Consider the following 27,317-nt stretch of genomic DNA (forward strand, 5'->3'; position numbering starts at 1 on the left):
TAAATGGATTAAGTGCTCCAATCAAAAGACATACACTGGCTAAATGGATACAAAAACAAGACATGTACATATGCTGTCTACAAGAGATCCACTTCAGACCTAGGGACACATACAGCCTGAAAGTGAGGTGATGGAAAAAGATATTCCATGTAAATGGAAATCAAAAGAAAGCTGGAGTAGCAATTCTCATATCAGACAAAATAGACTTTAAAACAAAGACTATTACAAGAGACAAAGGACACTACATAATGATCAAGGGATCAATCTAAGAAGAACATATAAAAAATTTAAATATTTATGCACCCAAAATAAGAGCACCTCAATACATAAGGCAAATACTAACAGCCATAAAATGGGAAATTGACAGTAACATAATCATAGTAGGGGAATTTAACAACCCACTTTCACCAATGGACAGATCAACCAAAGTGAAAATAAATAAGGAAACACAAGCTTTAAATGATACATTAAACAAGATGGACTTAAATGATATTGATAGGACATTCCATCCAAAAACAACAGAATACACTTTCTTCTCAAGTGCTCATGGAACATTCTCCAGGATAGATCATATCTTTGGTCACAAATCAAGCCTTGATAAATTTAAGAGAATTGAAAGTATCTTTTCTGAGTACACTGCTATGAGACTAGTTATCAATTACAGGAAAAAATCTGTAAAAAATACAAACACATGGAGGCTAAACAATACACGGCTTAATAACCAAGTGATCACTGAAGAAATCAAAGAGGAAATCAAAAAATACCTTGAAAAAATGACAATGAAAACACGACAACCCAAAAACTATGGGATCCAGCAAAAGCAGTTCTAAGAAGGAATTTTATGGCAATACAATCCTACCTTAAGAAACAAGAAACATCTCAAATAAACAACCTAACTTTACACTTAAAGCAATTAGAGAAAGAAGAACAAAAAGACCCCAAAGGTAGCAGAAGGAAAGAAATCATAAAGATGTGATCAGAAATAAAGGAAAAAGAAATGAAGGAAATGATAACAAAGATCACTAAACTAAAAGCTTGTTCTTTAAGAAGATAAACAAAGTTGATAAACCATTAGCTAGACACAACAAGAAGAAAAGGGAGGAGCCTCAAATCAATAGAATAACAAATGAAAAAGGAGAAGTAACACCTGACACTGCAGAAATACAAAGGATCATGAGAGATTACTACAAGCAACTCTATGCTGATAAAATGGACAACCTGGAAGAAATGGACAAATTCTTAGAAATGCACAACCTTCTGAGACTGAACCAGGAAGAAGTAGAAAATATGAACAGACCAAACAGCACTGAAATTGAAACTGTGATTAAAAATCTTCCAACAAACAAAAGCCCAGGACCAGATGGCTTCACAGTCGAATTCTATCAAACGTTTAGAGAAGAGCCAACACCTATCCTTCTCAAACTCTTCTAAAGTATAGCAGAGGGAGGAACACTCCCAAACTGATTCTACAACGCCACCATCACCCTGACACCAAAACCAGACAAAGATCACACAAACAATAAAACTACAGACCAACATCACTGATGAAAATAGATGCAAAAATCCTCAATGAAATACTATCAAATGGAATCCAACAGCATATTAAAAGGATCATACACCACGATCAAGTGGGGTTTATCCCAGGAATGTAAGGATTCTTCAATATACGCAAATCAATCAACGTGATACACCATATTAACAAACTGAAGAATTAAAACCAAATGATCATCTCAATAGATGCAGAGAAAGCTTTCAACAAAATTCAACACCCATTTATGATAAAAAAAAAAAACCCTCCGGAGAGTAGGCATAGAGGGAACTTACCTCAACATAATAAAGGCCATATATGACAAACCCACAGCCAACATCGTCCTCAATGGTGAAAAACAGAAACAATTTCCACTAAGATCAGGAACAAAACAATGTTTCCCACTCTCACCATTATTATTCAACATAGTTTTGGGAGTTTTAGCCACAGCAATCAGAGAAGAAAAAGAAATAAAAGGAATCCAAATGGGAAAAGAAGAAGTAAAGCTGTCACTGTTTGCAGATGACATGACAATATACATAGAGAATCCTAAAGATGCTACCAGAAAACTACTAGAGCTAATCAATGAATTTCATAAAGTACCAGGATACAAAATTAATTCACAGAAATCTCTTGCATTCCTATACACTAATGATGAAAAATCTGAATGTGAAATTAAGAAAAAACTCCCATTTACCATTGCAACAAAAAGAATAACATATCTAGGAATAAAACCTACCTAAGGACAACAAAGACCTGTATGCAGAAAACTATAAGACTCTGATGAAAGAAATTAAAGATGATACATAGATGGTGAGATATACCATGTTCTTTGATTGGAAGAATCAACATTGTGAAAATGACTATACTACCCAAAGCAATCTACAGGTTCAATGCAATCCCTATCAAATTACCACTGGCATTTTTTACAGAACTAGAACAAAAAATTTCACAATTTGTATGGAAACAGAAAAGACCCCGAATAGCCAAACAATCTTCAGAAAGAAAAACGGAGCTGGAGGATACAGGCTCCTGGACTTCAGACTATACTAGTAAGCTACAGTAATCAAGAGAGTATGGTACTGGCACAAAAACAGAAATATTGATCAATGGAACAATTTAGAAAGCCCAGAAGTAAAACCACACACATATGGTCACCTTATCTTTGATAAAGGGGGCAAAAATATACAGTGGAGAAAAGACAGCCTCTTCAGTATGTGGTGCTGGGAAAACTGGACAGCTACATAAAAAAGAATGAAATTAGAACACTCCCTAACACTATACACAAAATAAACTCAAAATGGATTAAAGACCTAAATGTAAGGCCAGACCCTCTCAAACTCTAGAGGAAAACATAGGCAGAACTCTCTATGACATAAATCACAGCAAGATACTTTTTGACCCACCTCCTAGAGAAATGGAATTAAAAACAAAAAAATAAATGGGACCAAATGAAACTTCAAATCTTTTGCACAGCATAGGAAACCATAAACAAGACGAATAGAAAACCCTCAGAATGGGAGAAAATATTTGCAAATGAAGCAACTGACAAAGGATTAATTTCCAAAATTTACAAGCAGCTCATGCAGCTCAATATCAAAAAAACAAACAACCCAATCCAAAAATGGGCAGAAGACCTAAATAGATATTTCTCCAAAGGAGATATACAGATTGCCAACAAACACATGAAAGAATGCTCAACATCATTAATCATTAGAGAAATGCAAATCAAAACTACAATGAGATATCATCTCACACCGGTCAGAATGGCCATCATCAAAAAATCTACAAATAATAAATGCTGGAAAGGTTGTGGAGAAAAGGGAACCCTCATACACTGTTGCTGGGAATGTAAATTGATACAGCCACTGTGGAGAACAGTATGGAGGTTCCTTAAAAAACTAAAAATAGAACTACCATACAAACCAGCAATCTCACTACTACGCATATACCCTGAAAAAAACGTAATTCAAAAAGTGTCATGTACCACAATGTTCACTGAAGCTCTATTTACAATAGCCAGCATATGGAAGCAACCCGAGTGTCCATCAACAGATGAATGGATAAAGAAGATGTGGCACATATATACAATGGAATATTACTCAGCCATAGAAAGGAACGAAATTGAGTTATTTGTATTGAGGTTGATGGACCTAGAGTCTGTCATACAGAGTGAAGTAAGTCAGAAAGAGAAAAACAAATACTGTATGCTAACACATATAAATGGAATCTAAAAAAAAATGGTCATGAAGAACCTAGGGGCAAGACGGGAATAAAGATGCAGACCTACTAGAAAATGGACTTGAAGACATGGGGAGGGGGAAGGGTAAGTTGGGACAAAGTGAGAGAGTGGTAGCATATATATGGACATATACACATTTCCAAATGTAAATAGATAGCTGGTGGGAAGCAGTCGCATAGTCACGGGGATCAGCTCGGTGTTTTGTGACTAGCTGAAAGGTGGGATAGGGACGGTGGGAGGGCAGGAGACACAAGAGGGAAAAGATAGAGGGATATATGTATAGCTTATTCACTTATTTGTAAAGCAGAAACTAACACACCATTGTAAAGCAATTATACTCCAATAAAAACGTTAAAATAAATAAATAAATAAATTCAGGAATGAAAGAGGGGTATTACTACTGACTTTATGGAAATAAAAATAATTATAATGGAGTGCTATGAGCAACTGTATGCCAACACAATACATGACTTAGACGAAATGGACAAATTATTAAAGCAATACAAACTCCCAATACTGACTCAAGAAGACATCTAGTTGATCTACAGCAAGTAAAGATATTGAATAAGTAACCAAAATAACTTGTCACAAGGAAAAGTCCAGGATTTGATGGTTTTACTGGAGAATTCTACCAAACATTTAAAGAATTAACACCCATTCTTCAAAAGCTGTTTCATAAAATAGGAGGGAATATTTCCTAACTCATTCCTTGAGTATTTCTGTGATACCAAAGGCAAACAAAGATATCAGAGAGTAATAAAATTATAGCCCAATATTTTATGAATATAGATGCAAAAATCTTCAGCAAGATATTTGCAAATTGAATCCAGAAAAATATAAAAGATTATACACTGTCACCAAGTTAGGTTTATTATAGGAATGCAGTGTTAATTAGACCTCTGAAAATCAAGTAGTGTAATACACCACATCACTAGAATAAAGGACCAAAACCACATGATCATCTCAGTGCACATAGAAAAGGCAATTGAAAAATTAAACACCCTTCATAATAAAACCACACAACAAACTAAGAATACAAGAGAATTTCCTCAGTCAGATAAAGGACATCTATGAAAAACTCATGGCTAATACTGCACTTAATGGTGAAAGATTGTATGTTAATCCACTAAAATCAGAAGCAAGAGAAGGATGTCTATTACCACTTCATCTTTTCAACATTGTACTAGAGGTTGTAGTGAGGGTAATTAGGCAAGAAAAAGAAAAAAAGCCCTCCAGATTGCGGAGGGAGACACAAGAGGGAGGAGATATGAGGATATATGTATATGTAAAGATGTTAAATAAATAAATAAATAAATAAAATTTTAAAAAAAGAAAAGAAATAAAACTATCTTTATTTGCAGATGACATGATCTTACATGTAGAAAATTCCAAGAAATCCATTAAAAATCTATTAGTACTAATAAATGAGTTCAGTGATGTTGCAGGATACATGATCAATATATAAAAAATTATATTTCCATAAAGAAGCAAGAACAAGCAAAATGAAATTAATAAAAACAATTCAATTTACAATAGTGTCAAAAATACTTAGGAATACTTAAAAGAAATGCAAAACTTATACTCTGAAAACTTACACTGTTGAAATTAAAGAGGACCTAAATAAATGGAACAACAACCCATGTTCAGGGACCTAAGACTTAATAATGTTAAAGTGTCAGTATTCTCTAATTGGTCTACAGATTCAACACAGCCCTATCAAAATCTCAGCTGACTTCTTTGCAGAAATTGACAAGTTGATCTAAAGTTCATAAGGAAATTCAAGGGACCTAGAAGAACCAAAATCATCCTGAAAAAGAAGAACAAAGTTGGAGGACTCACACTTCCAATTTCAAAACTTAATTTAAAAAACTACAGTAATAAAGACAGTGTTGTACTGGCATAAGGATATATATATATAAAAACCATTGAAACAGGTCTGAAAACTCAGACATAAACTCTCTAATTTATGGTCAACTGATTTTCATCAAGGCTGCCCAAACAAGTCAGTGGTAGAAAGAAGTCTTTTCAACAAATGGTGCTGGAACAACTGAACATCCACATGCAGAGAATGCAGTTGGACTCCTACCTCACATCATATGCAAAAATTGACCCAAAATGAGTCAAAGACCTAAATGTAAGAGCTAAAACTATAAAAGTCTTAGAAGAAGAAAACCTAGGCATAAATTTTTGTGACCTCGGATTAGACAATGGCTTCAGGTACATGACACCTAACACAAACAACAAAAGAAAAAATAAGTAAATTGGACTTCATTAAAATTAAGAACTTTTGTGCTTCAAAAAGTGAAAAGATAGCTCACAGAATGGGAATAAATGTTTGCAAACCATATATTTGACAAGAGTCTAGTTCCCAGAATATAAAAAGGAAAAATCAACCCAAATAAAAAGACAAATAATCCAGTTTAAAAACGAGCAAAGAATCTGAATAGACTTTTCTCCAAAGAAGATATACAAATGGCCAATAAGTACATAAAAAGATGCTCAACATCATTAGGCATGAATAAAATGCAAATGGGACTCACAGTGATATATCATTTCATACACACTTAGGATGGCTATAATTTAAAAAATGTCAGTGAGGATATAGAGAAATTAGAATGCTCATATGTTGCTTTTGGGAATGTAAAATGTGAAGCCACTTTGAAAACCAGTATAGCAGTTCCTCAAAACATTATAGATAGAATTACCAGAGGACTCAGCATTTCCACTCCTAGGTATATATTCAAGAGAAATGAAAACATATGTGCACACAAAAACTTGTGCAAGAATGTTCATGACAGCATTACTCATAATAGCCAAAAGCAGAAACAACCCAAATTTCCATCAATTCATGAATGGGTAAACAAAATGTGGTGTATCTATATAATGGAATATTATTCAGCTATAAAAAGGAATGAAGTACCTACACATGCTACAACATAGGTTAACTTTGAAAATGTTATGCCCAATGGAAGAAGCTATATACAAAATGCCACATATTGTATGATTCCATTAATGTGAAATGTCCAGAATAGGCAAAACTATGGAAACAATAAGTAGATTTTAGTGGTTGCCAGTGGCTGAGGGGAGAGGGGAATCTGGAACGACACTAAAGGGTATGGGGTTTCTTTGGGGGGTGTTGAAATGTTTTGGAATTAGTAATGATGGTATACAACCATGCAAATATACTAAAAGCCACTAAGTTGTACACTTTAAAATGGTGAGTTTTATGGTAGGTGAATTATATCTCTATCAAAAACATTTTTCTTATACCAGTCAGAATGGCCATCATTAAAAAATCTACACATAATAAATGCTGGAGAGGATGTGGAGAAAAAGGAAACTTCCTATAATGTTGGTAGGAATGTAAATTGGTGCAACTACTGTGGAGAACAGTATGGAGGTTTTTACAAAGTTAAAAATAGAGCTACCATATGATCCTGTAATCCCACTCTTGGGCATATATCCAGATAAAAATCTAATTTGAAAATATACATGCATTCCAATCTTCATAGCAACACTATTTACAATAGCTAAGACATGGAAGCAGCCTAAATGTCCATCAGCAGATGGATGAATAAAGAAGATGTGGGGAGAGACTTCCGGGGAAGATGGAGGAACAGTAAGACACGGAGATCACCTTCCTCCCCACGGATACACCAGAAATACAGCTACACGTGGAACAACTCTTACAGAACACCTACTGAACGCTGGCAGAAGACCCCACACCTCCCAAAAGGCAAGAAACTCCCCACATACCTGGGTAGGGCAAAGCGGAGAGATTCCCGCACAGAGGATCGTTGCCGAGCGGCACTCACCAGCCCAAAAGGCTTGTCTGCTCGCCTGCCGGGGCGGGCGGCGCTGGAAGCTGAGGCTCGGGCTTCGGTCAGAGTGCAGGGAGAGGACTGGGGCTGGCGGCGAGAACTCAGCCTGAAGGGGGCTAATGTGCCACAGCTAGCCGGGAGGGAGTCCGGGAAAACTCTGGAGCTGCCGAAGAGGCAAGAGACTTTTTCTTCCCTCTTGGTTTCCTGGTGCGCGAGGAGAGGGGATTAAGAGGGCTGCTTAAAGGAGCCCCACAGACGGGCGCGAGTCGCGGCTGAAAGCGCGGAGCCCAGAGACGGGCGTGGGACGCTGGGGCTGCTGCTGCTGCCGCCGCCAAGAAGCCAGTGTGCGAGCGCAGGTCACTGTCCACACCGCCCTTCCGGGAGCCTGTGCAGCCCGCCACTGCCGGGGTCCCGGGATCCAGGGCAGCTTCCCTGGGAGAACGCACGGCGCGCCTCGGGCTCCTGCAACGTCACGCCGGCCTCTGCCGCTGCAGGCTCGCCCCGCACTCTGTGCCCCTCCCTCCCGCCTGGCCTGAGTGAGCCAGAGTCCCCGAAGAGGCTGCTCCTTTAACCCTGTCCTGTCTGAGCGAAGAACAGACGCCCTCCGGCGACCTACACGCAGAGGCGGGGCCAAATCCAAAGCTGAGACCCAGGAGCTGTGAGAACAAAGAAGAGAAAGGGAAACCTCTCCCAGCAGCCTCAGAAGCAGCGGATTAAAGCTCCACAATCAACTTGATGTACCCTGCATCTGTGGAATACATGAATAGACAACAAATCATCCCAAATTGAGGAGCCAGGAGTCAGTGCTGTGCCTCTGAGGTGGGAGAGCCAAATTCAGGACACTGATCCACAAGAGACCTCCCAGCTCCACATAATATCAAATGGCGAAAATCTTCCAGAGATCTCCATCTCAACACCAGCACCCAGCTTCACTCAACGACCAGCAAGCTACAGTGCTGGACACCCTATGCCAAACAACTAGCAAGACAGGAACACAACGCCACCCATTAGCAGAGAGGCTGCCTAAAATCATAAAAAGTCCGCAGACACCCCAAAACACACCACCAGACGTGGACCTGCCCACCAGAAAGACAAGATCCAGCCTCATCCACCAGAACACAGGAACTACTCCCCTCCACCAGGAAGCCTACACAACCCACTAAACCAACCTTAGCCACTGGGGACAGACACCAAAAACAATGGGAACTACGAACCTGCAGCCTACATAAAGGAGACCCCAAACACAGTAACGTAAGCAAAATGAGAAGACAGAAAAACACACAGCAGGAGAAGGAGCAAGATAAAAACCCACCAGACCTAACAAATGAAGAGGTAATAGGCAGTCTACCTGAAAAAGAATTCAGAATAATGATAGTAAAGATGATCCAAGATTCTATTTCCAAGATCCAAAATCTTGGAAATACAATAGACAAAATGCAAGAAACAGTTAACAAGGACCTAGAAGAACTAAAGATGAATCAAGCATCGATTAAAAACACAATAAATGAAATAAAAAATACTCTAGATGGGATCAATAGCAGAATAACTGAGGCAGAAGAACGGATAAGTGAGGTGGAAGATAAAATAGTGGAAATAACTGCTGCAGAGCAAAATAAAGAAAAAAGAATGAAAAGAACAGAGGACAGTCTCAGAGACCTCTGGGACAACATTAAACGCACCAACATTTGAATTAAGGGGTTCCAGAAGAGGAAGAGAAAAAGAAAGGGACTGAGAAAATATTTGAAGAGATTATAGTTGGAAACTTCCCTAATATGGAAAAGGAAATAGTTAATCAAGTGCAGGAGGCACAGAGAGTACCATACAGAATAAATCCAAGGAGAAATACACCAAGACACATATTAATCAAACTGTCAAAAATTAAATACAAAGAACATATTAAAAGCAGCAAGGCAAAAACAACAAATAACACACAAGGGAATCCCCATCAGGATAACAGCTGATCTCTCAGCAGAAACTCTACAAGCCAGAAGGGAGTGACAGGACATAATAAAAGTGATGAAGGAGAGAAACCTGCAACCAAGATTACTCTACCCAGCAAGGATCTCATTCAGATTTGATGGAGAAATTAAAACGTTTACAGACAAGCAAAAGCTGAGAGAGTTCAGCACCACCAAACCAGCTTTACAACAAATGCTAAAGGAACTTCTCTAGGCAAGAAACACAACAGAAGGAAAAGACCTACAATAACGAACCCAAAACAATTAAGAAAATGGGAATAGGAACATACATATTGATAATTACCTTAAATGTAAATGGACTAAATGCTCCCACCAAAAGACACAGATTGGCTGAATGGATACAAAAACAGGACCCATATATATGCTGTCTACAAGAGACCCACTTCAGACCTAGAGACACATACAGACTGAAAGTAAGGGTAGGGAAAAAGATATTCCATGCAAATGGAAACCAAAAGAAAGCAGGAGTAGCAATTCTCATATCAGACAAAATAGACTTTAAAATAAAGACTACTAGAAGAGACAAAGAAGGACACTACATAATGATAAAGGGATCGATCCAACAAGAAGATATAACAATTGTAAATATTTATGCAGCCAACATAGGAGCACCTCAATACATAAGGCAAATACTAACAGCCATAAAAGGAGAAATCGGGCTTCCCTGGTGGCGCAAGTGGTTGAGAGTCCGCCTGCCGATGCAGGGGACACGGGTTCGTGCCCCTATCCTGGAAGATCCCACATGCCGTGGAGTGGCTGGGCCCGCGAGCCATGGCCGCGGAGCCTGTGTGTCCGGAGCCTGTGCTCCGCAACGGGAGAGGCCACAGCAGTGAGAGGCCCGCGTACAGCAAAAAAAAAAAAAAAAAAAAAAGGAGAAATCGACAGTAACACAATCATAGTAGGGGACTTTAACACCCCACATTCACCAATGGACAGATCATCCAAAATGAAAATAAATAAGGAAACACAAGCTTTAAATGATACATTAAACAAGATGGACTTAATTGATATTTATAGGACATTCCATCAAAAACAACAGAATACACATTTTTCTCAAGTGCTCATGGAACATTCTCCAGGATAGATCATATCTTGGGTCACAAATCAAGCCTTGGTAAATTTAAGAACATTGAAATTGTATCAAGTATCTTTTCTGACCACAATGCTATGAGACTAGATATCAATTACAGGAAAAGATCTGTAAAAAATACAAACACATGGAGGCTAAACAATACACTACTTAATAACGAAGTGATCACTGAAGAAATCAAAGAGGAAATGAAAAAATACCTAGAAACAAATGACAACGGAGACACGATGACCCAAAACCTATGGGATGCAGCAATAGCAGTTCTAAGAGGGAAGTTTATAGCAATACAATCCCACCTTAAGAAACAGGAAACATCTCGAATAAACAACCTAACCTTGCACCTAAAGCAATTAGAGAAAGAAGAACCAAAACACCCCAAAGTTAGCAGAAGGAAAGAAATCATAAAAATCAGATCAGAAATAAATGAAAAAGAAATGAAGGAAACGATAGCAAAGACCAATAAAACTAAAAGCTGGTTCTGTGAGAAGATAAACAAAATTGATAAACCATTAGCTAGACTCATCAAGAAAAAAAGGGAGAAGACTCAAACCAATAGAATTAGAAATGAAAAAGGAGAAGTAACAACTGACACTGCAGAAATACAAAAGATCATGAGAGATTACAACAAGCAACTCTATGCCAATAAAATGGACAACCTGGAAGAAATGGACAAATTCTTAGAAATGCACAACCTGCCAAGACTGAATCAGGAAGAAATAGAAAATATGAACAGACCAATCACAAGCACTGAAATTGAAGCTGTGATAAAAAATCTTCCAACAAACAAAATCCCAGGACCAGATGGCTTCACAGGCGAATTGTATCAAGCATTTAGAGAAGAGCTAACACCTATCCTTCTCAAACTCTTCCAAAATATAGCAGAGGGAGGAACACTCCCAAACTCATTCTACGAGGCCACCATCACCTTGATACCAAAAAAGGACAAGGATGTCACAAAGAAAGAAAACTACAGGCCAATATCACTGATGAACATAGATGCAAAAATTCTCAACAAAATACTAACAAACAGAATCCAACAGCACATTAAAAGGATCATACACCATGATCAAGTGGGGTTTATTCCAGGAATGCAAGGATTCTTCAATATACGCAAATCAATCAGCGTGATACACCATATTAACAAGTTGAAGGAGAAAAACCATATGATCATCTCAATAGATGCAGAGAAAGCTTTTGACAATATTCAACGCCCATTTATGATAAAAACCCTGCAGAAAGTAGGCATAGAGGGAACTTTCCTCAACATAATAAAGGCCATATATGACAAACCCACAGCCAGCATCGTCCTCAATGGTGAAAAACTGAAACCATTTCCACTAAGATCAGGAACAAGACATGGTTGCCCACTCTCACCACTCTTCTTCAACATAGTTTTGGTAGTTTTAGCCACAGCAATCAGAGAAGAAAAGGAAATAAAATGAATCCAAATTGGAAAAGAAGAAGTAAAGCTGTCACTGTTTCCAGATGACATGATACTATACATAGAGAATCCTAAAGATGGTACCAGAAAACTACTAGAGCTAATCAATGAATTTGGTAAAGTTGCAGGATACAAAATTAATGCACAGAAATCTCTGGCATTCCTATATACTAATGATGAAAACTCTGAAAGTGAAATCAAGGAAACACTCCCATTTACCATTGCAACAAAAAGAATAAAATATCTAGGAATAAACCTACCTAAGGAGACAAAAGACCTGTATGCAGAAAATTATAAGACACTGATGAAAGAAATTAAAGATGATACAAATAGATGGAGAGATGTACCATGTTCTTGGATTGGAAGAATCAACATTGTGAAAATGACTCTACTACCCAAAGCAATCTACAGATTCAATGCAATCCCTATCAAACTACCACTGGCATTTTTCACAGAACTAGAACAAAAAATTTCACAATTTGTATGGAAACACAAAAGACCCCGAATAGCCAAAGCAATCTTGAGAACGAAAAATGGAGCTGGAGGAATCAGGCTCCCTGACTTCAGACTATACTACAAAGCTACAGTAATCAAGACAGTATGGTACTGGCACAAAAACAGAAAGATAGATCAATGGAAAAGGATAGAAAGCCCAGAGATAAACCCACGCACATATGGTCACCTTATCTTTGATAAAGGATGCAGGAATGTACAGTGGAGAAAGGACAGTCTCTTCAATAAGTGGTGCTGGGAAAACTGGATAGGGACATGTAAAAGTATGAGATTAGATCACTCCCTAACACCATACACAAAAATAAGCTCAAAATGGATTAAAGACCTAAATGTAAGGCCAGACACTATCAAACTCTTAGAGGAAAACATAGGCAGAACACTCTATGACATAAATCACAGCAAGACCCTTTTTGACCCACCTCCTAGAGAAATGGAAATAAAGACAAAAATAAACACATGGGACCTAATGAAACTTCAAAGCTTTTGCACAGCAAAGGAAACCATAAACAAGACCAAAAGACAACCCTCAGAATGGGAGAAAATAATTGCAAATGAAGCAACTGACAAAGGATTAGTCTCCAAAATTTATAAGCAGCTCAATAACAAAAAAACAAACAACCCAATCCAAAAATGGGCAGAATACCTAAATAGACATTCCACCACAGAAGATATACAGACTGCCAACAAACACATGAATGGATGCTCAACATCTTTACTCATTAGAGAAATGCAAATCAAAACTACAATGAGATATCCTCTCACACCAGTCAGAATGGCCATCATCAAAAAATCTAGAAACAATAAATGCTGGAGAGGGTGTGGAGAAAAGGGAACACTCTTGCACTGCTGGTGGGAATGTGAATTGGTACAGCCACTATGGAGAACGGTATGGAGGTTACTTAAAAAACTACAAATAGAACTACCATATGACCCAGCAATCCCACTACTGGGCATATACCCTGAGAAAACCATAATTCAAAAAGAGACATGTACCAAAATGTTCATAGCAGCCCTATTTACAATAGCCCGGAGATGGAAACAACCTAAGTGTCCATCATCGGATGAATGGGTAAAGAAATGTGGAACATATGTACAATGGAATATTACTCAGCCATAAAAAGAAACGAAACTGAGCTATTTGTAGTGAGGTGGATAGACTTAGAGTCTGTCATACAGAGTGAAGTAAGTCAGAAAGAGAAAGACAAATACTGTATGCTGACACATATATATGGAATTTAAGAAAAAAAAATGTCATGAAGAACATAGGGGTAAGACAGGACTAAAGACACAGACCTACTAGAGAATGGACTTGAGGATATGGGGGGGGAAGGGTAAGCTGTGACAAAGCGAAAGAGCGGCATGGACATATATACACTACCAAACGTAAGGTAGATAGCTAGTGGGAAGCAGCCGCATAGCACAGGGAGATCAGCTCGGTGCTTTGTGACCGCCTGGAGGGGTGGGTTAGGGAGGGTGGGAGGGAGACGCAAAAGGGAGGGGATATGGTAACATATGTATATGTATAACTGATTAAATTTCTTATAAAGCAGAAAAAAATAAAAAATTAAAATTAAAAAAAAAGAAGATGTGGTACATATATACAATCGAATATTACTCTGCCATAAAAAAGAATGAAACAATGCCATTTGCAGCAACATGGATAAACTTAGAGATTATACTGTTAAGTGAAGTATGTCAGACAGAGAAAGACAAATATCATATGAGATCACTTATAAGTGGAATCTAAAAATGATACAAATGAACTTATTTACAAAACAGAAATAGACTCACAAACATAGAAAACAAACATGGTTACCAAAGGGGATAACAGGGGTGAGGGTGAGAGATAAATTAGGAGTTTGGGATTAACATATACAAGCGTATATAAAATAGATAAACATCAAGGGCCTACTGTATAGCACAGGGAACTATATTCAATATCTTGTAATAACCTATAATGGAAAAGAATCTGAAAAAGAATACATATATACATATGCTGAATCACTTTGCTGTACAGTTGAAACTAAAACTAACAACATTGTAAATTAACTTACTGCAATAAAAATGGTTAAAAACATTTTTAAAAAGTGTAAGAAAGATATACCAGGCAAATATAAAGCTAAATAAAGCAAATATATATACATATATATTAATATCAGGGAAAAAAATTGTAGGACAAAATGCCAATGATACTAGATTACCAGAAATAATTTCCTTACACATTGATAAATATTCAATATACCAGAAATATACAGCAATTCTAAATTTGGAACTATTTACAAAGCTTCAAAATTGACATAGTTACAAGGCGACATTAACAAATTTTCCATATCAACAAGCAGACAACATCCTGGAAGAATATAGAGCATTTGAGCCAGATTAACAAACATGACTTAATTGAAGTATATAGTACTCTGAACCCAGTTGTAAAATGTGCATTTTTTCAAGTTCTCATGGAATTTTTACCAAAAGTTATCACACGTTGGTCCATAAAGCAAATCTCAATAGATTTCAAACAATTGAAATCATACAAAGTTTGTTCTCTAAGGAGAATGGAATTAAACTGGAAATGGCAAGGGCACTGATCTGTCAAAACAGAAGCTGGCCCAAGGGCTTGGCACCAATTGGTAGAGGCCTCCTTCTGTGTCAGGCATTAACCCTTTAGTTGCTAGATGATAATCTGTAGGTTTTAGCAGTCCTGGGAAAGGGACTGAGGTGGCCAGAGCAACTGGGTAAGTGATGGATAAACTAAGAAAGCCTGGAGCAGTGCCTATTTACCAAATGGTCTGGAAATATTTTAAAAATTCATATGTCCATACAATTGTGCATCTTTGGAATATCAGCCCTGTTTATTAGGCCAATTATACAATCAGATGCTTATATTCAAAAGGAAGAAAGTCTGAACATTAATAAGCTGTGCATCCAACTCCAGAAATTAAAAAAAGAACAACAGAATAAATCCAAGTAAAGTGAAAAGAAAAGAATAATGATAAGGAAAATAGCTAAATAAAAAACAAAGGACATCACAGAAAGAATCAGAAAGCCAAAAGTTGACTATTTTAAAAAACTTATAAAAGTGACAAACTTTTGGCAAGATTGATCAAGAGGAAGAAAGAGAAGGTACAAACAAACAAGGATAAGAGGATATAAATGCAACAGGGATTTTTAAAAAGATGGAGATAAGAAGTTTATGCAAATAAATTTGAAAAATGACATGAAATAGAAAAATTCCTAGAAAACCATAATTTAACAACACTGACAAGAAGAAACAGCAAACTGGAATGATTCTATAGCTATTTAAAAGGCTGTATCCATTAAAATTTTTCTTACAAGAAGACACCAAGCTCGGATGTTTTTACCTGGAAGTTGTGCTAAATATTTAAAGAACGAATAGTTCCTTGGGCAAACTCTGTGAGAAAATAGAATGAAAGGAAATAGTTCCCACTTCATTTTATGACACAAAAGTCAAACAGGGACCTGGAACTATGAGAATGGAAAATGTACAGGTCACTCTCATTCATAAACAAAATTCCAAATTCCTGAACAAAATATTAATGAACTAAATCCAGCAGTTTTTATTTATCTTAGGATTGCAAGATAAGTTCCAAACAAGAAAAATCTCTAATGTAATTCACATTAATAGATTAAAATAGAAAATCAACCTGTCATCTCAGTGGATACAGAAAGCATGTTTATAAAATTCAACATCTACTCATCTTTAAAAAATCCTGATAAGTAGGATTATATCAAATTAAAAACTTCTGTATAGCAGAGGAAACAACAAAATGAAAGCCAACCTGTGGAATGGTAGAAAATGTTTGCAAACCTTATATCTGATAAAGAGTTAATATCCAAAATATATAGGGAACTACTACAACCCAACAGCCAAAAACCAAATACCTACTTTAAAAATGGGCAAGAGCCTGAATAGATATTTCTATAAGGAAGACATACAGATGGACAACAGGTATATGAAAAGATGCTCAACATCATCAATTATCAAGGAAATGCAAATCAAAACCACAGTGAGATATCATCTTACACTAGTTAGGATGGCTATCTTAAAAAAATTAAATACAACTGTTGACAAGGATGTGGAAATAAAGGGAAACCTCATACATTGTTGGTAGGAATATTAATCGGTGTTGCTATGGAAAGCAGTATGGTGAATCCTCCAAATGTTAAAAAGAGAACTACTATGTGATCCAGCAATCTCCTTTCTGGGTATATATCCAAAGAAATTGAAATCAGGATCTCAAAGAGATACCTACACTCTCATATTCACCGCAGCATTATTCACAATGGTCAAGATATGGAAGTAACCTAAGTGCCCACTGGTGAATGAATGGATAAAGAAAATGTACATATACATGCATATATGTAATGGAATATTATTCAAACTTTAAAAAGAAAGAAATCCTGCCATTTGCAACACCATGGATGAAACTGGAGAATATTATACTAAGTGATATAAACCAAGAACAGAATGACAAATACTGCTTGATACCACATATGTGAAGGATCTAAAAATGTCAAACTCATAAAAGCAAAAAATAGAATGGTGGTTGCTAAGGGCTGGGATGGGGCAGGGGAAATGAGAAGGTATTAGTCAAATGGTACAAAGTTTTGGTTATGCAAGAAAAATTCATCTTAGAAATCTACTGTACAGCATACTGCCTATAGTTAATAATATTGTACACATTAAAAATTGCTAAGAAGGTAAATCTTCTGTTAAATAATTATTATTGGATAATAATAATAGTAAATAAAGTAGATAGGAGTAAAAAAATCCTATTGGCAAACTAAGAACAAACTGGAACTTTCTTAACCTGTTAATGGTATCTACAAAAAAAAATTATAGCAAACTTACTCAATGGTGAAACTTTAAAAGCATTACCTTTAAAATTAGGTTCAACATAAACATGCACAATACTAACATTTCTATTCGACGTTGGTGTGCATGTATTGAAGGTAGGAGGTCCTAGCAGTGCAGTAATATAAGAAAAGAGATTTAAAAAAATAAGGATTGGAAGGGAAAAAAGAAAACTGTCATTTACATATAAATTATCAAAATTAATAAGAAAGTTTATCAGGTTTGCTAGTTGCAAATACAATATACAAAAAACCCCACAATTATATTTGTACTCATTAGCAATAAATTGGTATAAAATGTAATTTTCTAAAAAGGTATACAATAGCAACAAAATAAGCAAATAAAGTCTTATAATGATGTATAAGCCCTTTTAACTTATAAAACTTCACTCAAATAACATCAAAAAAGTCTAAATAGAGAGGCACACCATGTTTACAGAAGACTCGATATCACAAAATGTTAATTATCCTTAAATTGATATACAGATTGACTGTAATTCCAATCAAAATCCCAAAAGTTGTGTGTGTGTGTGTGTGTGTGTGTGTGTGTATGGGGACAAAAATCCTCATTGCATAATTGTTTATAACCCAAAACGAAACTACCTAAAGGTACATCAATAGTAAGATGGATAAGTAAATCATGGGATATTCACAAAATGTAATATTACACAGCAAGGAGAATAAACAAACTACAACTGCATGCAAAAATATTATACATGGCACAAAAAAACATAACACTGAATGCGAAAAACCAAGTCACAGATGAATATACACAGCTGTTCAAGCACTTTACACACGTTAATGCATTTAATTCTCAAAACAGTCATTAAGTGATTGTGTGCCTCCCCTCCCCCACTGCCCACTGTGGGGGTGGGCAGGTCTTCGAGAGAGGATGCTCCAAGCAGGAATTAATTCAGATCTTTCTGGGGTAAATAGCCTGGCCTCCTCAGCAACGGAGGTGAGGCAGACATTGCCCAGGGCACTATCTAAGTTTATTATATCTGCGGTCTGACATAATTCAGTCAATCACTAATGAGTTACTGTCTTGTATACATAGAGCCCCATGCTTGGCTATGGTGAGTGGTAGGGTGGACGTAGCACAGAGCGACCATTTACTGAGAATTTGCTATGTGCCAGGCTTCAGGCTTGATGCTGGGGATATGATGGGCAAAAAGACCACACACCCACCTTCTTGTTTAAATAATAATAATAATAATAATAATATTTATTGAGTATTTACTATGCACTGGACATTCTTCTAAGCATTTTATATGCTTTAGCTCTCTAATCTTCACAACACTATTACTAACTTCTTTTGACAGATGAGGAAATGGAAGGAGAGGTAAGTTAAGAGAATTGTCCAAGGTCACAGAGGCAGGAGGTGGCAGAGCTGGGACTCAAAGCTAGGCAGTCTGAACCACTGAATCACCTCAACAACATGGGAAAGTAGGTATTAATTCTGTCTTACAGCTGAGGAAAGACGGGCTCAGAAATAAAGTGAGCACATATTTATTTTGCACCCTCTATATGACAAACACTATAATAGGTGATTTATATCTATTATTTATCCAACCTGAAAGTCAGAGTTCCCAGGAATATAAGGGTCCTAACAATGGAGGACCCAGGTATGCAGAGAGTGGCTTGCCTGCTTGCCAGCTAAACCCAACAGCCCCTTAGAAAGAGTAAAGAGTGGCTTGGTGAGTGAGGGTGGGGTGTAATTCTCAGTCTCATCCAGGCTCCTAGATCACCAGATGAGAGATTGAAACTGCTGGTGGAGAGGAGGAGGAAGAACAGGAGGTTGGTTTTTACCCCTCTCCCTCTATCCACACCCTCCATTCTACATAGTATATTTGACATCCTACATCTTCCTGGATCCTCCCCTCACTAGCCCTGAGCCTGGACCTCCTCTAGCATTAGCATAGTGGAAGCTTGGTCAGCTGGTCCTTGAGATGTCTGGGTCCCACACTCCACAGCTGTCTTATCTCTGCACACCTTATGGCTCCTCAGGCCAAAATTCTTGGGCTGGCAGCACCTTGATCCGCAACTGTACTCTGTTATCTATGGGAAATGGTATATTCTACTTAAAAAATATATTTTACAGGTTTTGTTTGCTTCCCCTTTGAACCTGCTCTTTCTTCAATTTTCAAAGTGAACATTACACCAGCAGGCTTTCCCTGAATGTCTTCTCCCTCAACTCCCCAGAGCAGCAAAAGTGTCCATATATGCCAAGAAGGCAATTCAGGAGACAGGACACCCAGCCTTTCCCAACCCAGTCAGAGGCTTATTAGAAGAGGCCTGAGAAAGGGGAGGAGCAAAACCGACCAATGATACGGTACTGTTGTGTACCCTGCACCTGTCCTCTGAGAAACAATGCCAGGAACCATCACCTTATTTCACCCAAGCACTATCAGACAGTACTAATTTCCAGCCACTTCACTGATGTCACCAAAATAAAACATTTAGGCTAACACTGAACTAGAAACATCAAATTTCAAACAAGAAGTATTCCAGACAAGCTCTGGGTAAGAAAGAAAAAATTCCTAGTCAAAAATCCCTCTGATTAAGATGGTTTTTATATAATCCTCATTCTTTCTCTGTCTTCATCTCTCTCTTTCTGTCTGTCTTTCTCTACCTTTTTGACATTAACCTCTTGTTATCTATCCTACAGCTATTTCATCCAGCTGCTCATCTATTCCAACTTTCAGGTTGGGGTGGGGGGTGGTTGGGGGGCATGTCCTTTGCTCTTCTACATCCACTCTACCACCACCACCTTGAAGCCCACGGAAGCAAACCCCACTTACAGCCCCTCCTGCGTTGCGGCCTGCTGTTGCCACCGTTGTGTGGAATCCAGATCTTCTGCAATCTAGTTTGGGTGAGTTCTCCCATCTCTCGAGACATCTTAGGCGTCGCAGCTAATGACACCACTGTCCTCAAGGTACCGGGCCTCACTTTGTCTTATTAGCTGTCTCTTCTGTTGCTGTGGTCACAGCAGGTGGTAGACAGAGTTGGGACAGGGAGGTGCTGGGGTTCTGAGCCCTCTAGCAGCCTGTCTCCAGCCCCTCTCCTGTCTCCTAGTCATTGCCTGCCTTGTCTGCCTCTGCTCCTGTATGTACCAGTGGGGGCTTGGGTGCAGAGGAGAGGTTAGACAGAGGTCAGCAGAGGCCTCTGAACTCCAAGGGCTGTGTACATAGGAGATAAGTTGGAGCCCAACAAGGAAGGCAGCCAGCAAGACAGCCCATGTCTGGCCAGTCACTTCCCTCCAATGAAGACAGGACTAGTAGAGTATGCAAATAAAAGGCCGAAGATCATGTGCTTATATCCTGTGTGGGGTGGGGAGGCAAAGGTGATGCAGGCAGATCTCAGCAGCTTTCATAACTTCAAAATAAAAAACAGGCCCAAGTAGAATGTCAAGTTCCAACCCAGAAACAGATATCTACATCAGAAATGCAAGATTCCCAAGTACAAACGCACAAACATAAAGTCCCTACTGAAAAGCACAATGTTTTGAGCTAGCAATCTTAGGTCTGAACTGGAAGTGGAAGGTTTACTGCCTCTATGCCCTCCCCCACAAATGGCATTGCAACCCTTGTCTTCCCTGAATTCTGCTACCTTTCCTACCGAAGGGCCTCTCTCTCCTAAAATGTGCTGCCCAGGACACTCTTGGAGAGATGGGCACTATCTGATCATCTTTATGCTCTCTCCAGCCAAAGTTAAATAAATCAGAGTAAATCGGACACATTGGGAAGAGAAGTGAATGCAGCCATTGCTAGGGGGAGAGATGAGAAGAACTGTTCACATGACTGCCAACTGCCATCAGGTCCCTTAGGGAGAAAGGCATTGTGATCTGACCCAGAACCAGACTAAAGTTCTTCATGCCAAGTCATGGGGATGGAGGCTTAAGGGGGAGGCTGCAGCAGGCAGAGTGTGGTGAGTTGGGAGCAATGGCCTCAAAGTAGGACAAGTCCATAGGCCAGAGCCATCCTACCCAGATGTCTCTGCTTTACCCTCCCCCATCCCCCGGTTGTTTTGAAGCTTTTATGTGTAGTACTCATCTAACAGCATAGCTTACCTGGAAGATGTCCAAGTGTGCTCTTACTTCATTGTTTTGCAACCTTCCCACCCCTTGATGAACCTCCAGTGATTGGCTACAAGGAAGCTCAATTTCTTCCACTGAGCTGGGCAACACTGGGGCAATCTCATGGGGATAGCAATCTCCAATCCCTGACCTCCAATGCTCTCAGCTCCACTTTGCCTTTTAAGAAGTTCCCTAAAATACATTCTCAGGATCCTAGTCTACATAAGGGTTAGATTCCCTCCAGTTGTTGTGTATAAATCATACCAAACTTTCAATACATTTCAAAGCCTGCCCTTCTAAATGAATCTACTGAGGCAGTGGATCACAGTGGTTAAAAGCAATGGGCTCTGGAGTCGCATTACTGGAGTGGAATCCCACCTTTGCCCCTTGCTATGACACCCTGGGTAGAAGACTTAATTTTTCAGTGCTGTGGTGTTTTCATCTCATAAGAGTACCTACTCCCTTAGGGTTGTTGAAGAGTCAATGTGTCAACACATATAAAGTAACCTGGAAAATGTTCATTATATACTACCTAACACTCTGATTCCCTTTGTGAAGTAAAAGATCAGTTACCTCTTTGGCTAATATGCAACTTCTGGTGTAATGCTGAGCATTTAGGAAACGCTCAGTAAAGGAAACTTACAAAATTATGACAAAGGGTTAACATTTATAATAAATAAAGAGCTCATGCCAATCAGTTAGAAAGATGAATTCACTTTTACTTTTTTGGTTTTGTGATACAGAAGTCCCCTAGAAATCATTGCATCCAACCCTCTCAGGTAAGAAGATGGAGGCCTAGAGAGGGAAGTATTTTCCTAAGATCTTATAGTAAATTAAGTCACCAAGTCAGAAATAGAACACTGGGGATCCGATTTCTCCAGTCCAGGATTTTTCTTTGGTTAACTGATCAATCAAGCTTGATTTAAGAATGTGGTCTTCTAGATTAGCTCAGAACATTTAGAGTCTTAGAACTAGAGTTTGGAAGAGATGCGACTCTCTTAATCCTAATAAGTCTCCTAACTGGTATCACTCTGCTAAGGCTAATAATCTGAATTATGTATGTTTTGTATGTATGAACATGTATGTTTTCCATGGCCCACAAAGAAACATATTCCTCATCATAGTTGCTCCTTCCAAACATTCTCACTAACCTCACAGGGAAACTGAAGTCTAGGGAGGGAAAGTGGCTTGTCCGAGGTAATCAATCCAGTCACGTGAACCCCTCTTCTATGTTTACAATTTTGTCCTCATGACCCTGCCAAGAGGCAGAAAGATAAATTTAGCAGCAGGAAATCTGAGATAGGAGCTTAAAGGGCTTTTGACAAGGTCTGAAAGGGTAAACTTGGGGTCCAGGCTTGAAAACCCAACTTAAAACTACCTGGAACTATGTGTGTGTGTGTGTGTGTGCGCGCGCACGTGTGCGTGTGTGTGTGTTTTAACCACTGTTATCAATTCTGATCCCCAGAAGTAAGAAAACTAAACAAGCTTTATGGGAAGTCCTCAGCCCTGGCTCTTCTCAATCAAACCTGTCTCTCCAGTCATGTCTCTCTTTAGAGCCCTGTGGTTAAATTGTGCCAGCTGGCTCACTAGGCCCCCAAACTTACTGTGTACTTTTTTGCCTCTGGACCTTTGCTCAGCCTGGAATGCCTTCTCTTCCCTTCCATTCTCAGTGAAATCTGACTCACTCTTCAAGGCCAGGCTCAATGCTCACCTCCTCTGAGAAGCCTTGGCTTTGGTTCCCACATTGCCTATATGCTTCTGTTTATCTGAGCAAGTATCCACCTTTTACCGGTCTACTTTCCTACTAGACTGTGAGCTCCTTAAGGATGGGGACTGGATCTCAGTTATCTGTGATCTGTTTCCAGGTGTCCAGCTCAGGCCCTGGCACAGAGGAGACTTGCTCAATCTACATCTCTCTGCCCTAGATGAGATGAACATGTGTACAAATACTCCCCATTCAACACGGTAAATTTTATAAAAGAGAGCTATCCAGGGAACTGGGTGGGGGAACTAACTTGGTCTGAAGGTAGAAGGTGGTAGTAGGATCTAGAAAGTTTCTCAACCCTGAACGGGGCAGAACAGAAAGAACAAAAGAATGAAGTCCCCCCACCAAAGGAAAAAGTTCCAATTAACTGGTTATAGAAAAAATTGTTCACTCAGTATCAGAGACTCACTCAAGACCAAGAGCTGAGTCACAAATTCTAATTTGGGGTTAACTCTATGGAGGAAAAGCATAAAGTGTGACTACCTGTGGCCCACAGATCCTGACCATCCTCCCAAAGTATGGAGTGTATGGGAGAATCTCATTAAAAGCAGTATCAAGACAGTACTGATGGGTATCAAAATCACAAATTGGTAATTCTTGGAGTGTGTGGGTGTGAATGCATTTGTGTTAGGGTGAGGAGGGGAGATTGCATGCTTACAGGTCAGGTGCCTATATGTGAATATCAGGCCTTCTGTGGCAGCAGCCTAGGATCCACTTCCTTCTTGGCCACTGCCCTGGCCCACCATCCCCCCACTACTTTCAGCCCCATGCCTGGGGCCCAAGGTTTGCTCTATCCTAGTCCTAGGAGTAGCCCTCCACAGACCATAGTCACTCAGGGAGAAAAGCAGCTGGAGGGTTATGGGTGGTATTGCCTGTGGAGGCTACAGAGAAAGTAGGATCACTAAGACAGAGCACGGAAGTCCTGAAATATTTCAGAAGAGCTTTAGTTCCTGTCATCCCACTCCTCTTCACCTTGTGACAGTCCTCTGAGGGAAATAGGAGGGACTTCAATTTCCATTTTGGTGAGGAGGCTATTGAAGCCCAGAGAAGCTAAAAGGCTTGTTTAAAGTGCCACAGCAAACCAGCCCTACTTTATACACCAATTGGGAGGTAAGAGATACAATCTCTATCATCCAGTTCATTCAAAACTGGACTAGAGCATGTTAGAGAGACTTCTAAAGTGCTAGGGAACTGCCCTTTGGGCCAGAGTTCCACAAAGACAGGTCAGAATGGATGATAGATAATGAGATATAGAAATCATGTTATCCCCAACTTCCCACACACTTTAGTGAACAGTTTGAGTGACCACCTATTCCAAGAAAACTTTCCAGAGAGCCTAAAGAATGGATTTGGGTTTGTGTTAACTCCTATCTATTTTTCCTTCTGTTTCACCTACCTGTTCTCCTAGAGGTTTTTTCTTCCATCGCTAGTTATCCAACACACGACACACGGCTCTCTTGCATTTAGACCCCCAAAGCAGGTCCAGAGAGTGGCATCAAGCAGGGAGCCTGGAGGCACTCGTTGGTTCCCTGGGAAGGCTGGGGAAGTACCCTTGGTAAGAGGGGGTGTGTGCCCGCTGTTGAAATATCAGCTGCCAAAGAAGTTCCTGAGTCACCCAGAGCCTTTTCTCTTCAGGCCAACCATGTGTTCGCCTTGCCCCAAAGGTCAGAACTAATATTAACAAGCTACTGCAGAATGGGGAAATGAAAACCAACAATGTAAACAGGCAAGATCTGGATTTCCTTGGGGCTGGTTCAGATTGGTCTTCAGTGTAAATCAGCACGATCCCCTACTGGAAAGTGATTTGGCAACATGAAGCAAGAGCAATAAAAATGTTCATTTCCTTTGTCCTAATTATTCCACTCTTGGGACTTAATCCTAAGCCAATAACCACCAAAACATGGAAAAGCTTAAAGCACCAACATCTTAATTTTAATTGCAGGGCTATTTTCTGATGGCAACAACTGGAATGTAACCTTTAAGTCCTCCAGGAGGAAAAGCAGCTCTTTGGGTCTTTTTTGCAGACACTGAGAATGATGGTTTTAAGGCTAGGGAATTCTGGGGGGAAAGTAATTATGCCACAATTCTGGGTGAGGAACCTAAGGATGCGAAGTTATGCTTTTCCCTGGACATTGGGCATGTCTATTATTTCTATGTTACCAAAAACAAGTCACTAACCTGTTGATGCTCTTGCTATTGCCCTTTATTTGTTCATTCATTCAACAAATATTTATTAACTCCTAATATGTGTTGTGCGCTATATTAGGGGATGGGGCTAACAAGATGAATCAGATATGGTCATTGCTCTCAAGCTGTTGGCAGTCTAGTGACAGAAATAGAAATCAGTGGTAGCTGTGCATTGTAAGTGCTGTGACGGAATGGACCATAGGGTGGTGTGGGGGCCCAGAGGAAAATATCTAACTGGGGAGGTTAGAAAAAACTTACTCAGGAAAGTATTCCTTGAGCTGATTAAGACAGAGGTTGAATCCTGGCTCTACTGCTTCTGTGATACTGGGGTGAATTCACTGAACCTCTCTTAGCCTCAATGCCCCTTAGAGTGTTGCCCTGATAATGAAATGAGATAATGCATATGGAAGAGCCATGGGTTATATTGGAAGACAGTGCTGCTCTGGAACTTGGGTAGCCCACTTAAACTCTCTTGGCCTTGATTTTAATCATCTGAGAAATGGAGCAAAGAGAAAGTACCTGTCAGGCCACATCCTAAGGGATGCTATAAGGCCCAAGACAAATAATGACTACAGGGTGGGCTTGATACAGCTTCCCCATCTCCCTCCCCCAGCCCAATAAAGCCAGAGGCCCTCTTCTAAATCTTACTCCATTAGAGTGCTTCTTTTTTCCCCTCATTTTCCCCGTGGTTTATTGAAAAGGTTCAATACTCACTATTTTGCAGCCTGCCACCCCCCAATATGTTTTGGGACCTTTCCATATGACTACACATAGAACATTTCATTATTCCCCCCCTTTTAAAAAATACTTTATATTGGAGTATAGTTGATCTATAATGTTGTTAGTTTCAGGTATACAGCAAAATCATCATATACTGTTTATTCTTTTTCAGATTCTTTTCCCATACAGGTTATTACAGAGTATTGAGTAGAGTTCCTGTGCTGTATAGTAGGTCCTTGTTGTTTCTCTATTTTATATATTGTAGTGTGTATATGCATTAAAAAATTGAGGTAAATTTGAACATAAAATTAACAATTTTAAAGTGTATGATTAAGTGGTATTTAGTACATTTTGCAAAGATTTCATTTATATGAAATATCAAAAATAGGTAAACCCACAGGAACAGAAAGCAAATTGATGCCATAAAGGTGCTGGTGGTGGAGGGCATAGGTACTAACTGCTTAATGCGTAATGGGTATGTATTTCCCTTTGGGGTGATGTTTTGGAACTAGGTAGAGGTGATGGTTCCTCATTCCTTTTATTATTATTTTTTAAATCATGGTAAAATATACATAACATAAACATTTACCATTTTAAACATTTTTAATTAAGATTCTTTTGGCACAAAGGCATATAGATCAATGGAACAGAATAGAAAGCCTGGATATAAACCCACACACCTACTTTCAATTAATCTTGGACAAAGGAGGCAAGAACATACAACGGAGAAAAGACAGTCTCTACAGCAAGTGGTGCTGGGAAAGCTGGACAGCCTTATGTAAATCAATGAAGTTAGAAGACTCACACCGTACATGAAAATAAATTCAAAATGGTTTAAAGACTTAAATATAAGACGCGACACCATAAAAAAAAATTCTTAGAAAAAGAACATAGGCAAAACATTCTCAGACATAACTCCTGGTAATATCGTCTTAGATCAGTCTCCCAAGGCAAAAACAATAAAGCAAATAAACAAATGGGACCTAATCAAACTTAAAAGCTTTTGCACAACAAAGGAAACCATAAACAAAGCGAAAAGACGACCTAAGGACTGGGAGAAAGTATTTGCAAACGATGACCGACG

At 38.9% G+C, this 27,317-nt stretch overlaps 1 protein-coding gene across 4 annotated transcripts in view; it reads right to left on the reverse strand.

Moving 5' to 3' along the window:
* The window catches only part of PFKFB1 (6-phosphofructo-2-kinase/fructose-2,6-biphosphatase 1), a 75,234-nt gene that overhangs the window by 47,626 nt on the left and 291 nt on the right, over positions 1-27,317 (reverse strand). The window contains exon 1 of one of the 4 annotated variants that reach the window (XM_081221337.1): positions 24,723-24,810. The exons of 1 other annotated variant lie outside the window; for it this stretch is intronic. In XM_081221337.1, the coding sequence (XP_081077463.1) occupies positions 24,723-24,750 (28 nt within the window). In that variant the 5' untranslated portion in view covers positions 24,751-24,810. Of the gene's footprint in view, positions 1-20,287; positions 20,754-24,722; positions 24,811-27,317 lie in introns of those variants that run through there. 2 more of the 4 variants (XM_081221336.1, XM_081221335.1) reach the window with 2 other exon arrangements.

This window comes from Mesoplodon bidens (genome assembly GCF_964165515.1).
Source record: "Mesoplodon bidens genome assembly, chromosome: X".
NCBI classification, from domain to species: Eukaryota; Metazoa; Chordata; class Mammalia; order Artiodactyla; family Ziphiidae; genus Mesoplodon; species Mesoplodon bidens.